Source organism: Malaclemys terrapin, chromosome 2 (genome assembly GCF_027887155.1).
Source record: "Malaclemys terrapin pileata isolate rMalTer1 chromosome 2, rMalTer1.hap1, whole genome shotgun sequence".
Taxonomy (NCBI): Eukaryota; Metazoa; Chordata; order Testudines; family Emydidae; genus Malaclemys; species Malaclemys terrapin.
The window spans coordinates 200,144,334-200,160,140 of record NC_071506.1 but is presented as its reverse complement, the minus strand read 5'-3'; the positions used below and the strand labels follow the sequence as shown (position 1 = coordinate 200,160,140).

The 15,807-nt window shown below is 38.1% G+C and overlaps 1 protein-coding gene across 1 annotated transcript in view; it reads left to right on the top strand.

The window, feature by feature from the left end:
- The window catches only part of AVL9 (AVL9 cell migration associated), a 74,663-nt gene extending 59,218 nt beyond the window's left edge, over positions 1-15,445 (top strand). The window contains exons 13-16 of the mRNA XM_054019351.1: positions 995-1,112; positions 2,118-2,171; positions 8,729-8,817; positions 9,785-15,445. Coding sequence (XP_053875326.1) covers positions 995-1,112; positions 2,118-2,171; positions 8,729-8,817; positions 9,785-9,879 — 356 coding nt within the window. The 3' untranslated portion in view covers positions 9,880-15,445. The remainder of the gene's footprint in view (positions 1-994; positions 1,113-2,117; positions 2,172-8,728; positions 8,818-9,784) is intronic.
- Positions 15,446-15,807: the final 362 nt, after the last annotated feature.

Below are 15,807 nucleotides of genomic sequence, written 5' to 3'. Positions count from 1 at the left end.
GCTATTCCCAATTGTTTATGCAGAATTTAAACAGCTAACTCTCTAAATCTTTTAGGAAAAGTTCTGTTTGCCCAGAATTAACCCTTTTAATTGAGCTCCCCTTCATAATTATTCTCAGTTGACTGCCTGTCAGCCAATTCTGTGTCCACTCTGATATTCATGAGCAAATACTGTATCAAGCTTCACTTCAAACATAGATATATTAAGTCCTCTGTGTTCTCTGTATCTGCCAGCTTTGTACTTTTATTTAAGATGACTACCCGTTTGTGGCATAACATGCTTTTCATGAACCCCATGATAGATTTTACTTTTCCCTTCTGAATATTCTAGATAGATTTTCTGTATTTGTAAATATATTGTTAAAGGGACATTAACGTAATACACCTGAAGTGTGTGATGGTTGTTCATTAATTCACACTTTAGTAACTCTCAGCTTCACCCTCAAATTGAATTTGCAGTTTAATGTGGTACAGTAAAGCAGGGTTCTGCTGTTAGGGCAAGATCAGTGCAGGTGATGTCATGTTCTATGACTTGTTCCCTGCTGTTGGATAATGCCTTGCAACAGAGCTAGGCCACTTACCTTCACTTTCAGATTCTCGTATGGTGGCACAGTGCAGTCTAGGTTCATTATATGGGGATGTTTAACAGCTTGATATCAAAAAAGCAAAATACAGTTTTATTCAGTGATATATTAAAAAAAAAAAACCACTCAGTTGTATCTAAACTAAGTTGTCAGTGTTCCTTTAAATGAATTTCTTGGTTGTCTGAACTCAGTTTTCCTTTCCTTAACTCTTTGTGTTGGGCAGTGGCATTTTTTTAAACCCAAAATAATGAGCTTGTTGCTTTGCTAATGTTTATGGAACTGGAACCCCGTGTTCTCTGACAAGAATCGAGGAAATTTCTGTTTTTCTTTCAAAACCTCCTTTTCATTTCTTCTTTTACATCCTCAGTGCATTGCTACAGGTCCACTCACCTTCTGTCTTTTATTCATCAGATAATGAAAAGATATTGTCAGACTTCGGAACAGCGTTTGTAGCAACTTGGAAAAATACACACAGCTACAGGGTGTGGAACAGCAACAAGCATCCTGCTCTTGCAGAAGTAAATTCTAGGTAAGAAACCAAGTTCAGAAATAAGAGGGAGAAATAAAGATTTTATTGTGCTGTTCTTATATGGAATCAGAGAGCTTTTGTGTGGGATGTTACCAGGTTCTCTTTCATTGCTCCTCCCTACAGCATATATGAGGCAACTCTGGGAAACTTTGAGATATTCAGGACTGAACTGCTGTAAAAGTTCTGGAGGCATCTCCTTTTCTTCAGACCAGGGTCGTGCAGTCTCTCTCATTACTAGTACCTGGCTGAGATTGTGGGGCATAGAAGAGAAGAAGCTTGCTAAAGCGCTGCCTAAAGGCAGAAGTGAAGCTGGTAGGAAGTCTCTGAATAACTTTGAGAGAGTTGGCTGCAGAGGCTTCATCCACCTTTCCTTAGAGGTTTACAGTCTGCTGGTTCCTGTGGATTTTTGATTGCGTCTATATTTCCGGGGAGCAGTAGTGGCCAGGATCATCATTTGACAGCAGTGTTGTTGGTTCAGAGGTTGCATTCTTTCCTTTTTAAATGTAGACTTTGCCATAGTTTTTATGCCTTTTTTACTTTAATATTGGACTGTGCAAATGTGGTTTCATTTGAAGACAACTCAGCAGCTTCAGGTAGTACAGAATACGACAGCATGCTGCATAGAGCTAGTTAAACTTGTACTCCGTATGTTGCACTGGCTGCTGTTTGAGTTCAGTTTATGGCTTTTTTTTTTTTTAATCTATGAAGCCGTACATGGCTCCCTGAGACATCACTTCTCTCATTATGCCTCATCTTGTCAGCAGGAGGAGTGTCTCAGCTGTCAGCTTTATGAGATTTGAAAAGAAGATGAAACATGTCTAGTTTGTAAATGGATGGCAGATCGCAAGTGATTCGTCAAAATCCTACAACTGAACCACAACTGGGACATGTATAACTAGATATTTTCTTTGTTGCAGTGGAGGACAACCAGCAAATAAAAGCATGCTGATTTTTCATTATGGAAAAAATGACAAAATTAAAACACTGTATTTTTTCCCCTTCCAGCCACCCATTCCAGGGCCAATACTCTGTATCAGATGTAAAGTTAAGATTATCACAGTAAGTATATAATACTTTGATATTTTATTGTCTATTGCTAAATTGAGACTATGTAGATAAATCAAGATTCTTTTAAAGATATGGGAATTGACCCTCTTCATGAAATTGTATGCTGCACTCTTTCTAAACTAGCAACGTCTAAGGATAGGAAATGTGCCCGAGATAGTGAAAAATATTGTCCGTGCATGACTGTCTTTAATGTGTGTACAGTGCCTAGCACAGTAGGTTCTTGATCCTTTTATTGGGGCAACACAAATAATAATAAATTGATGGATATAAATATTGTTAGAGCTGCATTTTCCATAGTGCAATATCTCCTCTTATTAATGTTCACTTGTTAATATTTTAATCTAAAACTTTTAAAACATTTCAAGTACAATGATTTTTTTTTCTGGTATATTTTTTTCTTTTTTTAAACTCTGGGCCAAATCCTCTGCATAGTTCCACTGATTTTTAAGTCCGCAGAGGATCTGGCCCTTTAAATTCAATTTGATGCTACTGAAAATAATGATAAAATTGATGCTTTGGGGTTCAGTATTTGTGTCCCTGATTCAACTTTTTTCAATTTAATAATAGAAATATATTTTTCCATAACCTTCAGCTTTGAAAACTCAGCCTGGATTCTAGAATCAAGCTGGGTTCATTCCTGTTCTTGCATCCATCAACAGTAAAGATTCATTAAGCCTAATTCTGCCCTCAGTTACACCTGTGCAACCCTGTTATCTTCAGTAGAGTTTAATAGGTATAAATTCAATCTTGCAGTTGCAAGTTAACTATCAATTCTGATGCATGAGCGTCAATAGATAAATCTCTCTTAGCTCTGTTGGTCCTTGAGTGCATATACAGTAGAATCTCAGAATTACAAACACCAGTGTTACAAACTGACCGATCAATCACACCTCATTTGGAACCAGAAGTATGCAATTAGAGAGCAGCAGAGACCAAAAAACCAAAAAAGGCAAATACAGTGCTGTATTAAATGTAAACTATTAAAAAAAATAAAGGGAGTGTTATGAATAACTTCCATTCCCAAAGTGTTCATAACTCTGAGGTTCTACTGTATGTGTATAAAGTAATAAAACTTACTTTTAAACATAAGAACGGCCATACTGGGTCAGACTGATGGTCCATCTAGACCAGTATCCTGTCTCTGACAGTGGCCAGTGCCAGATGCTTCAGGGGGAATGGACAGAACAGGGCAATTTTGAGTGATCCATCCCTGTTGTCCAGTTCCAACTTACACCACTTGGACCCAGCCTTCACAACATCTCATGGCAACAATTCCACAGATTGACCATGATTTGTCTGAAGAAGTACCGTATATACTCGTTCATTAGCCCGTTCGTTTATAAGCCGACCCCCCCCAAAATGGTTAGGTAAAAATAGCAAAAACTGTATGACCCTTTCATAAGCCGACCCTATATTTCAGGGGTTGGCAAACTTTGGCTCCTGGCCTGTTAGGGTAAGCCGCTAGCGGGCCTGGACGTTTTGTTTACTTGGAGCGTTCACAGGCACGGAGCCCCTCAGCTCCCAGTGTCCGCGGTTTGCCGTTCCCTATTCAGTTTCTCCATACCATTCATGATTTTGTAGACTTCTATCATATCCCCCTAGGGTGACCAGATATCCCAATTTTATAGGGACAGTCCCGATTATGGGGGCTTTTTCTTATATAGACACCTATTACCCCTTCACCCCCTCTCCCGATTTTTCACACGTGCCCTCTGGTCACCCTATATCCCCCCCCCTTCATAATCTGTTTGCTAAAATGAACAGTCCCAGTCTTTTTAATTTCTCCTCATATGGAAGCTGTTCCATAACCCTAATCATTTTGTTGCCCTTCCCTGTTCCAATTCTAATATATCTTTTTTGAGATGGGGCAACCAGAACTGAACATAGTATTCAAAGTGTGGGTATACGATGGATTTATATAGTGGCATTATGATATTTTTGTCTTCTTATCTATCCCTTTCCTTATGGTTCCTAACATTGTTAGCTCTTTTTGACTGCTGCTGCACGTTGAGTTGGATGTTTTCAGGGAACTATCCATGATGACTCCAAGATCTCTTTCTTGAGTGGTAACAGCTAATTTAGATCCATCATTTTGCATGTATAGTTGGGATTATTTTTTTTTTTAGCGTGTATTACTTTGCACAAATCAAGTTTGAATGTAATCTGCCATTTTTTCACCCAGTCATACAGATTAGTGAGATCCCTTTGTAACTTTTTGTTCTTGGTTTTGGACCTCACTGTTCACCCCCTTTTCCAGATCATTTATGAATATGCTTAACGTCACACATCCCAATACAAATCCTTGGGGGAACCCTGCTATTTATCTCGATCCATTGTGGAAAACCTGACCATTTATTCCTACCCTTTGTTTCCTATCTTTTAATCAGTTACTCTCCAGGAGAGGACCTTCCCTCTTATCCCTGACTGCTTAGGTTGCTTAAGAACCTTTTGTGGGGGACCTTGTCAAAGGCTATGTCTACACTGTAACATAAACCCAGGGTTCCAACTTAGGCTAAAACCTAACCCCCCTTCCGTCTACACACATACTGGACCCAGGACCCTTGAGGGGTCCGAGCCTGAATCAACCTTGTACCACGGGTTCAAGCCCTATTGCTTTGCAGTATAGATGCAGTCCCACTGGACTTGTGCTCTGAGAGTTTGCCAAGAGTATCCCACAGGCCAATGTCCTTTGTCCGCTGGACAGTCAAGTTTGATGGACAGTCAAGTTTTCCACTCTGCACCACAAACAAAGAGCTAGAGCGGCTACATTTTGGTGCAAATAAGTCTGAGATATGGGTGGTGATACCTCAGTCTGGGACAGTTCCTCAGATTTGTCACCTAAAAAGAATGGCTTGGGTATGGGAATCTCCCCCATGTCCTCTGCAATGAAGACTGATGCAAAGAATTCATTTAGCTTCTCCACAACGACCTTATCCTCCTTGCGTGCTCCTTTAGCACCTCGGTCATCCAGTTGCCCCACTGACTACTGCTTCTGATGTACCTAGTGGGTTGTTTTGGGTTTTTTTGCTGTTAGATTTTGTGTCCTTAGCTACTTCCTTTTCAAATTCTTTCTTGGTCTGCCTTCTTATACTTTACACTTGACTTGCCAGAGTTTATGCTTCTTTCTGTATTCCTCAATAGGATTTGACTTTCGATTTTTAAAGGATGTCTTTTTGCCTCTAACCATTTCTTTTACTCTGCTGTTTAGCCATATTGGCATTCTTTGGATCCTCTTACTCTTTTTTATTACTATTATTTGGTGTATACATTTAGTTTGAGCCTCCATTATGGTGTATTAAAATAGTCTTCATGCAGTTTGCAGGCATTCCACCCTTGTGACTGTTCTTTTTAATTTTTGTTTAACTGGGGCTTTTTGAGGGTTTCCCCTCCCCCTCCCATTTTTGTGTAGTTCAATTTTTTGAAGTTAATAGCTACTGTGGTGGGTTTCTTTGGCATTTCCACACACACACACACACCCATATGGATGTTAAATTTAATTATATTATGGTCATTATTACTAAGCGGTTCTGCTATGTTCACCTTTTGGAGCAGATCCTGTGCTCCACTTAGGACGATATTAGGAATTGCTTCTCCCTTTGTGGATTCCAGGACAAGCTGCTCTAAGAAGCAGCCATTTAATGTGTCTAGACATTTTATTTCTGCATCTCTTTTCGAGGAGACACATAACCAGTCATAGTTGAAATCCCCCATTAATATTGGGTTTTCTACCTTTGTATCCTCTCTAATCTCCCTGAGCATTTCACAGTCACTGTCACCATCCTGGTCAAGTGGTTGGTAGCATATTCCTACTGCTATACTCTTATTGTTCAAGCATGGAATTTCTATCCATAGAGATTCTATCGTAAAGTCTGATTCATTTAAGATTTTTACTTTATTTGACTCTATGCTTTCTTTCATATAGAATGCCATTCTCCTACCACTGTGACTAACTCTCTCATTCATATATATTTTGTACCTTGGTATTAACACATCTCACTGATTATCCTCATTCCACCAAGTTTCCATGATGTGTATTATATCAATATCTTCATTTAATGACCGGCACTCTCGTTCACCCACTTTAGTATTGAGATTTCTAGGATTTGTATCCAAGCATTTGTTCATTTTGTCAATATTCAGTTGCTTGCCTTTATGTATTTTATATATAAATGAGACTTCTTTATGTTTGACTGTTCCTCACTAGCTCCTACTGTACTTTACCAACTTCTTTCCTATCCCCTTTACTAGGATATAGAGTTCCCCCTTCACTAAATTTGTCCCTAAGTGATGTCTCTACCCAAACTGTGTGCTCCTCAGCACCTGTTGCTTTCCCCCAGCCCTTAGTTTAAAAAATTCCTCTACGACCTTTTTAATTTTACATGCCAGCAATCTGGTTCCATTTTGGTTTAGGTGGAGCCCATCCTTCCTGTAATAATCCTAAACCCTCTTCCCTATATCATTGTCTCATCCACGCATTGAGACCCTGCAGTTTTGCCTGTCTTTCTGGCCCTGTGCGTGCAACTGGAAGCATTTCAGAGAGTGCTACCCTGGAGGTCCTGGGCTTTAATCTCTTACCTAGCAGCCTAAATTTGTCCTCCGGGACCTCTCTCCTACCTGGTGTCTTTGGTACCTACATATACCACAACCACTGGCTCCTCCCCAGCGCTGCACAGAAGGCTATCTAAATGTTTCATGAGACATGCAACCTTTTTTGCACCTGGCAATTTACCGTATGGGTCTCCTGGTCATCATAAACCCAGCTAGCTATATTTCTGATAATTGAATCCCCCATTACCATTACTGACTCTTCCTAGTAACTGGGGTTCCCTCCCCAGGAGAGGTATCCTCAGTGGCCTATGTTTAGAGTGTTCATTAGATGCATCTGCCTCTCATACTCAGTCTCAAAACTCCCGTTTGCTAGGTCTTCTGGTTGCTTAGGAGCTAGCTTTTTAAACCCCTGTTCTCCCTGAGTTAGCGTCTCCCCTCTTCCCCCCCTTGTTAAGGGATCCTAACTGGGTTAGGGATCTTAAGATAGGCTGGGGCCTCATTAATAAGCTCTTGGCTCAGCAAGTGTATGGCAAGCAAGCACACAACAAACAAACAGACAACAAACTCACTCAAGGGTCATGTAGGCTCTCATCCTTCACCTGGAGAATTCTCTTGTAAAACTCCCCTGTTTGCTGCTCCTGTTCGCTAGCTGTCACTCTTGTCAATAAAGTTAGCAGATGTTACTTTCTAAGAAGAGGGAGAAGATCTATGGAGGTACAAAGGTATCATTTTTTACAGTCAATTTTTGTGTGTAGAAATAAAACCTGACTTCAAGGGACAGCTCTAGGGAGAAAAGGTTTGGTCCTTGTTGCCTGTTCTCGTAACAGTGGCTAGGTTTCCATGATGAAAACTGGGATCAGAAACCCATTTCACAGAGACTACCTTACCATGATAATGGCAGTGGCTATCAATTTAAACTTAGACCGTGTTTTAGCCTGTAATCTGGAGATAAGTCTTCTTGTAACTCATTTCTAATTCCCAAAGCCATTGGTGTCCCCATTTCATTTGATACTGTTTTATCACCTACACCTTTTTTTGAGAGGGGAGTCATTAGCACTTTGTGAAACTCTAAACTGAATTTAAGGGGATCAATAGTCCTTAAAGTATGATTCTAATGAAGGAAGTATTCTTGCAACATATTTATTCTCCACAAGTGACAGTGCTGTGAAAAATGTTCACCTTATCAAAATTAGACTTTGCAAATCCAGCCCAAACTGATACCTGAAAAGAATCTGCTCTTTATCCTTTATATATCAACAATAAAGATTAACGTTATTTGACAATTTGCCTGGAAATGCTTAAAGTGGAATAGAATGCAGCTTGCTTTACTATAGCAGTATTTTCTAAGGTTTTGATATATGTACATATATATGGAGTGGATGAGGAAACTGACATTTTTATATGAATATTATATTATAAAACCAAATAAGAAGATTTTACAACTGCTGCCATTTAAAATGAATAGAAACTAATTGCTTTATGCTTTTTTTCCAGTGATAGTAACATAATTCTTCCTTACTTGTTTGAAAAAGCATGAGATGAAAGGCATACTTGTTCAAAAAGTTGATTCTTATGGATAGCACAAAGTAAAATTAACAGTTCTTCTGAATGGACAAAGCAATGACAAACATTCAGAATCAGCCCACCAGCCACATGCTTTTTAACAAAGCTTATAGACTAAGGGTAAAATTTTCAAAGGTACCTAAATGTAGATGCTGTAAAATTTTGTCTTGTAATCTACAACAGAAACACTTCCCACAAATGTCTTCGGGTCTTACACCAAAGAGCACAGCGTGTTCCATAATGATGAATCTATTCTCCCCTTCCTCCTTCATGCCTGACACATGTTTATGTGTGTAACTGGTCTGTGGTGGAATGAGGAGATGGATCTGAATCTTATGAGCTTGATTATACTTAATTGCTATTTTAGACTAAATTTTGTCCCTTGAGTAGGTAGTGAGTCAGTTGACTAATGCTCTTTCAACATTTCTCTTGCTTAGCTCTGTCCAGAACAGTGAACGTGGCAAGAAAATTGGAACTGCTATGGTCAATACCAGCCGGAATGTTGTGCAAACAGGAAAAGCTGTAGGTAAGAAATCTGTTTGTCTGTAACCAGGTTGAAAGAGTGTGCAGCTAGATAGATAGTACAAGCATGACATGCCATGGTTAATTTAATAATAGTGTATTATATTTCTGTAGTGCATTTTATCCTAATGTGCTTTACAGATATATCTATCCACCACAGAAATGCAGCCGGGGGGAGGCGGGAAGGCTGGCAGACAGGTTGATAATTGGGACACGGCACACTACACAACAATAGGACGAGGGGCTATTTTAGATAAGGATACCGGAGTAAACTTCTGTTTAAAAGCCAGGCTTTGCCCAGAGTAAATATCTGTTTTTTAAGGTTTCAGACGAAAGATTGTTCATCCTTAGTAAGTGCTTAAACTACTAAGCCATACTCTCCAGCAATAACAAATTATTCTCATTTTGTGTTTCTCTGATAGTGCCTGATCTAAAGACCATTGAAGTCAATAGAAAGGCTCCCATTGACTTCAGTGGACTTTAGATCAAGCCTATACTGTTTTGATTGTCCAGCATGACCTCATCAAATGGTGAGAGAGAACGCAAGGCCACCAGTTAAGGAGCTTCATAAGTGCTTGTTCTCTTGTGGCTTTGCCAAAATTCTTGACCGGATTGTTCAGAATGAAAGTGATCTGTCTGCTCCCTCTTTCTCTCTTGAATCCTCAGCTGCTACTGCTCTGAGATGAGCTTGGGCCCTAAGAGCCTTTCAGGCTTGGACCTGAAGAGGCCACTTAAAGACTATAATTATTGCTGTTTGGCACAAACTATTTCTTCTAAGATGCCACCTTTAAATTCTTTGAGTGTATCTGGGTGTTTACATTTTAAGTTGCAGATTAAACCTCTGTGTTTTGTAATCACTCCGTGGTGTCTTTAATATGCAAAGAATATGTTATGGGGTATATACTGTCTAGAAAAATCATATTACACCTTCTGAGTAACTTTTTTCTCTTTTTTGTTTGTTTATAATGCAGGTCAGTCAGTAGGAGGGGCCTTCACAAATGCAAAATCAGCCATGTCTTCGTGGCTTTCCACTTTTACCCAGTCAACACAAGGCCTCGGGGACTAAAAGTAGAGTCTGAATACAGGCTTTGCACCCAGCTGTTGAGTATTTCAGTTGTATCAGTTTCTCTCAGCTGTACAAAGACTGCTCCAAAATGAGGTATGGAGACTTCTTAGTCACGGAGGACCAAAATGTGGTGTGTTTGTTTACAGATAAAAATGGAATGGTTACCCTTTGGTTTTACTAGAAGTATGAATGTCTCCAAGCAGAGCATGAAGAATGGGATGTAAAGCTCTTTCACAGTACATTAGTTGTGTTTTTAAATGACTACTTTTGTTTAAATCTGAGCCTTTATACTCTAGCAAACAGGGTTTGTTGCAAGCAAAATGATAGGTTTGAATTCAGATTTGTACATTTTGGATGGTTAAGATATCTATGTAAATTAGCTGTATTTTACAATTCAAATAGTCAAACATTTGCTGTAACGTTTGTTAGAATGAAGCAGTATAATAATGCTGATTCACATTTTAGGTTGGATCTGAGAGCATGCTTGTGAACTTAATGATGCAAGCCAGGTTGAAACCCTTCTTAGTTAAGTTTGCTTTCAGTTCCATACTAAATTCAACACTGGTGTAGATTGAGACTGTTTTTGATTTGTGACTTTTTCTTTCCCCCCATCATATACATGTATTGTACTCATCTGTATCTAACTTTCTTCTCTGTACTTGCAGACCTGACAGAGTAGACAATTGTGCAATCAGTTTCTTTTTGATTGTGTCCTCACTCATTTCATAGGACAGAATATAAACTCTCTTTCCTAACACTGAATAGTGTTGCCACCATGCTTACGCTAGGACATAAGAGAAATTCCAGCTGGAGAGATTTCTTTACATCATTCTTTAGGGAAAATGTCAACAAAATAATTGGTTCTCTGAGAGCAAAAATTAGAGCCATAGGCAACTCTGTGCAGACTTGCTCTATTTATAAATGCAGTTTGTGTGTGTGTACGTATGTATATATGTACACACACTGTGTTAAAATTGTCCCTAAAACTAACACCGTGTTTAACAAACTCTTGAATTCTTTTTGTTGCAAGGCAGGTTATAAAGACCCTTCTGAGTAAAAATTGGCCATGTAGACGACTTTCATTTAGTCAGGGAATATCCATTTCACAGGACTGGTTTTGCATGAGGAAAGAGAGCGCTCCATTTTAAGAATAACTGAACCAGCTCAGTCACAACATTCAGTAAGATCGCGTAGCTCTTTGTATGGCTTGGTGTGATACTCCTGTATTTTGTATACACTGTGCATGTGTTGTAATCTGTATGGGACATGTCCTAAAACTGGAGCCTTGCTTGTTCTTCAGACCTGAATCTTTGCTATTTCTTTCAATGATATAGGCCTGCCAGAACCTTGAGATGATACCTATTAACATACTTTCAGATTTGTATTTTCTAAATTATAGTAACAAAAATTCCCACGTTAAATAATGAAGAGATTCTCATAGCATGAAATCATGACACCACAACATCAGTGGGAGTTTTGCCATTCTCTTCCAAGGGGCCAGGATTTCTCCCCCCCAGTTATCTTGGACATCACTACTCTTGGACTCCTGTAAGTAGGCCTGGGCTGAGTTGGTTGGAGCTTCCACTAGATTTTCACCTTTCATTTTTTGGGGTTAAATGAAAAGAGTATCTAATGCTCCTTATGCAACTCTTTACAGAAGGAATTAAAATTAATAATTTGTGTTTGAAAAGCTATTGAAAGCCACGCTTTCATCTACCAATTACTTTTACGCCAACTTTTTTGTTCTAGTATTATCATTGTAATTCTATTTTAGCTTTGCTGCTTCCCTTTTAACAGTCTAAAATAACATTATAGCTTTTTTAAAAAGACTATCAATTTTTAAAGCTAAATTACAAGTGGAAAGAGCCATGGATTAAATGGAAAGCTTGAAGCTACATGAGCAGTTTCATTTGAAAAGCAAAGCAAATAACGTCTCTAGAAAGCTGTACAATTTGTTTTTTACTGAAATACAACTGGCACATACTAATAAGTGTAAACGTTGTTGCTTTCCGACTGTATATATAATTTTTATTCTGTAACTTCTGCTGCAGTATTCAGATATTGTTCAGCTCCCTGTGCTCTCTTGCTTTCTTTTGCATTATTCAGCCTTCCCTTAGTAGATGCTTCCATCTTCAGAGAGACTAGGGCATACCCTATGCCACATGCATATCTCTGATAAAGTTAGTTTAGGTGTGTAATCAAAAAAGCTTTTCTTGGTTCCTAATTAGTTTCTACAGAGTTTTCCAGTTTAGCCTGGAGATTAGAAAATAGCAGTTTGCTATTGAGAGATACTTGTGAAGAAGTAAACAATATGTATACTGTTGGCCTGTCTCTTTGGTAGTTGAACTTTTTCTTGTAGTAAAGGCAGTCTGTGGCCTCTGGGACTTTAGCACCTGTGTTGACCACCTCTGGGACGTAGGTATTCTAGTGCAGTTTAGGCTGGGAGCTTGGCAAGTAGATAAGATTTACAACAGGTGAAAAGCATAGAAGCAGGGGCCCTCTTCTCTGTATTTTTTAATACCCTTGTCTCTCTCTGCCACCCCTCCTTCACTTTTCTTCCTTCTGACTCCATCCCGTGTCTCCCCTTCCTCAAGAACAAGGGCTCAGAATGTCTGAGGACTTCTCAGAGCTCTTTATTCTGTGTTATTTCAGGTCGCTATCCTCTGCAACAGCAGGCACCTGCCATGTGCTGCTGTGTAGTGGGACTTGCGGTGCTCCAGGATCCTGATGTCATTGGCAATCATAGTCTAGGATGGGTGCTCAGAACAGTCTCCCCCTCCCCACCAGCTTGCCAGAGTTATGGGAATAGGGGTACAGGCTTCATCAAGAGTATTTTCCTTTCTTCTATCCTTCAAAAGTTGATCCAAGGTATAATACTGACAGCCTCCATTTCTGCCCTAGGGTGAATGATGCTCAAGAAATAGGAGGAAGCTATTGTGGGGTGTGTGTGTGTGTGTGTGTGTGTGTGTGTGTATATATATATATATATATTAATCCTCTTTCAGATGAGCTTCCTGCTAGCAATTTGGACAGTATTTGTCAGACTTATTGCAGTGGATGTAGGTGAAGTGATTATTAGCAAGTATTCTCATTTGAACAGCCACCTTAATTACTTCTGGGCAGTAGAGCATGCAGCCACCAAAATTAACATACAAACTATACAAATGAATAAGTCTTTAAGCCTTCTTAAATTAACAGTTGTAGTAACCACTCTAGTAAATCGTAGACCAACTCCAAAACTATATTTCCATCTTCTATTTATTTACGTCTTAAATCCCCAGGATAAACATAAAACCAGTCCAAAGAGACTAATGAAGTGATACCTCATCTTGAAGAGCTGGAGAGCCATTTCTTCATTGCTTGGTTTCTGGGCCACAATATAACTGTGAAGACACTGCCTGTAATGACTGAGCTGTGACATTGTCATTTAGCATGTCCAGAAGTCACTCCACAATTTGGTGGCTGTTTGTGATTCCTCGCCAACATTTTCTCTCTCTTCCCACTTCCTGGCTGCTTGAGTGCTCTTGTATGTGCCAAAAAGCATGGGGAGCTGTTCTGGTGATCAAATCTTATAGGATCTATATGAAGCACATACAGATTCCTAAAGACAGAGACTGAGTACCTCTGACTTAATGGAATTCTGATTGGACTCAAATGTTCACCTTTTTTCAATCAGTCACTTGATGTCGTAACTTTAAAATTTTTGCACATCTGACATTAGGTAATCTTAAATGTTACTTCATTTTAATAAATATCATTTGAGAATCAATATTCTAGTGTATTTCACCTTCTACAGTGTTTTAAGCATTGTTGTATTTAAACTTAGTATTTTACCTAAATAAAAACTTCTGATTTCAGCCAAAAAATATTATTAGCAGATAAACTGTTCTGTGGCAGTATTTAATTGTAAAAGTGAAAGTATAAATGCAATTTTTAAAAATGAAAACCTAGTATTTGATAACTCTACACTCATATATACTATATCTCGTTGTGATTTTGTGTGTGGGGCTTGGAAATAAATATATCAAGCCTGTTTAAAAGCTTTTACTGTCTCCTCAGAAAGCTGTTTTATTGGAAGAATTTATAAATACCTATAGATAAGTCATTTAATGAGATTAATACTTGGCACACTGATAGTTGTCCATCATTCAGTGACTGATCTTAAGCCATTAACCTCTGAAACTGGTGAAATATGAAAATCAACGTTAGTTTGACTGACTATTCTTGTAGTATCATAATGAGGCTACCTTGTGAGAAACTGTAGCTTACAGTCCATTTAAACTAACTACTTAGTAAAAGATTGCTTTTGCAGATTTGGGGTAATAGGATAGTTCAGTGTGACTTTTTGAAATGTAAATACTTGTTTCATCTATTTGTGAGCTAGTATTTTTTCCCCCAAGTTTCCACAAGTCACTGAAACCGTTGCGTCTCATCAAGAGCTTTCCACTGAAGAGATGTAAAATAATTTTAATCTAGATTCAGCCTCATAAAAATTAACTTTCAATTAAACAGCCTCATCAAAATGCAGAGATCATTGAGCATTTTAAATACCTTGTCAAATTCAGGGGGCTTGAAGTGACTCGGCAATCAGCACAACTTGCACTGGATTGGCGGCAATAATATTCTTCCCACTCATTTGCTTTATATAACATGAAGGGAGTCTTTTTTGTTGGTCTTGTTGTTTTTAATTTCATCAGACATGCTAAAGACTGATCAAGGTAAATCCTGAAGCCATTCTCAAGCATATAGAGTTTTGATAAGTAATTTGTTTCCATTAGAAAGGGAAATAAAAAAAACTCCCTTGAATAACAACTTCCAAATCTGAAAGACATGCATGCATAAATAAGTCTAATATTTTGTAAAACTTTGTTGCCTTTGTATTTGTCTACCTTTCTACTGACTATCTGAAAGAAAATATATATTTAAACTGTGTAAATGACAGAGTTATAGCTTGTTTTCCAGTATATTTATAATTGATCTCTTGCATGTATTATTTTTCATTATTGCACATTTTAGAAATGTAGAGAGTGTGCACCTATCCATTTCAAGCCAGAAAAAATTCTGTACTCCATTACAATTCCTAGTATTTCAAGTTTTCATAGGGAGTCCCTTCATGGAGATATGATAAAGTGCTAAGGTTTTTCATGCTAATAATATGGAATGGAAATTAACAAAAGGGCTTACGCGACTCTCTGGATTTTACTATTTGAATTTCTTGTTTCATTTGTTACCAGATACAGGAAATTGTTTATTAAAGAAACATTTTGCAAATTGTTATAAGAATTAAAGTCACTGAACTGTCAATTTAAATCTGATCGCTTTATTGGGTATAAAGTAATGTGTGCTGCTGTATGAACCAGTTACCATGCATAACATCTGATCATAAAACAGTTTAGTATTCTTTGCTGCTATTGTAGACTTTGTAATTTTAGCTAGACATTTTGTCAAATCCTTTACCTCTGTGACTATTTTAAAATCAAATCATTGCCTAATCATATACTGTGTTGAAATGATTCCATTGTATATTTTGTTCTAAAAGTGATAGAAAATAAAATTGCTCTATTTATGCCCGTCTTGAATACATTTTACTTGTATTTATGAAAGCACATGTTCTTATAGTTCAGGTATAATTACTGTGTGTCTTTGAATAGAAGACCTCTACTACTGCCAATCTTCTTAACTTGTCTGAGTCTACAGCTTACCAAGGAAATAGTTTCTTTCTGGAGCCAGTCCAGCATGAAGAAAATTAATCAAGGACATGTTTAGACTTCAGGTTATATTCAAATTATATTTTCACTTCCCATTTAATTTTTGTTTGTTTGTTTGTTTGTTTGGAAAAAAGCATGGTGACCAGAAACTAGGTTACTACAGAAAAATGACAGAGATGTTTTCATTCACATGTTATATAGACCTTTTGTGAAACTAATT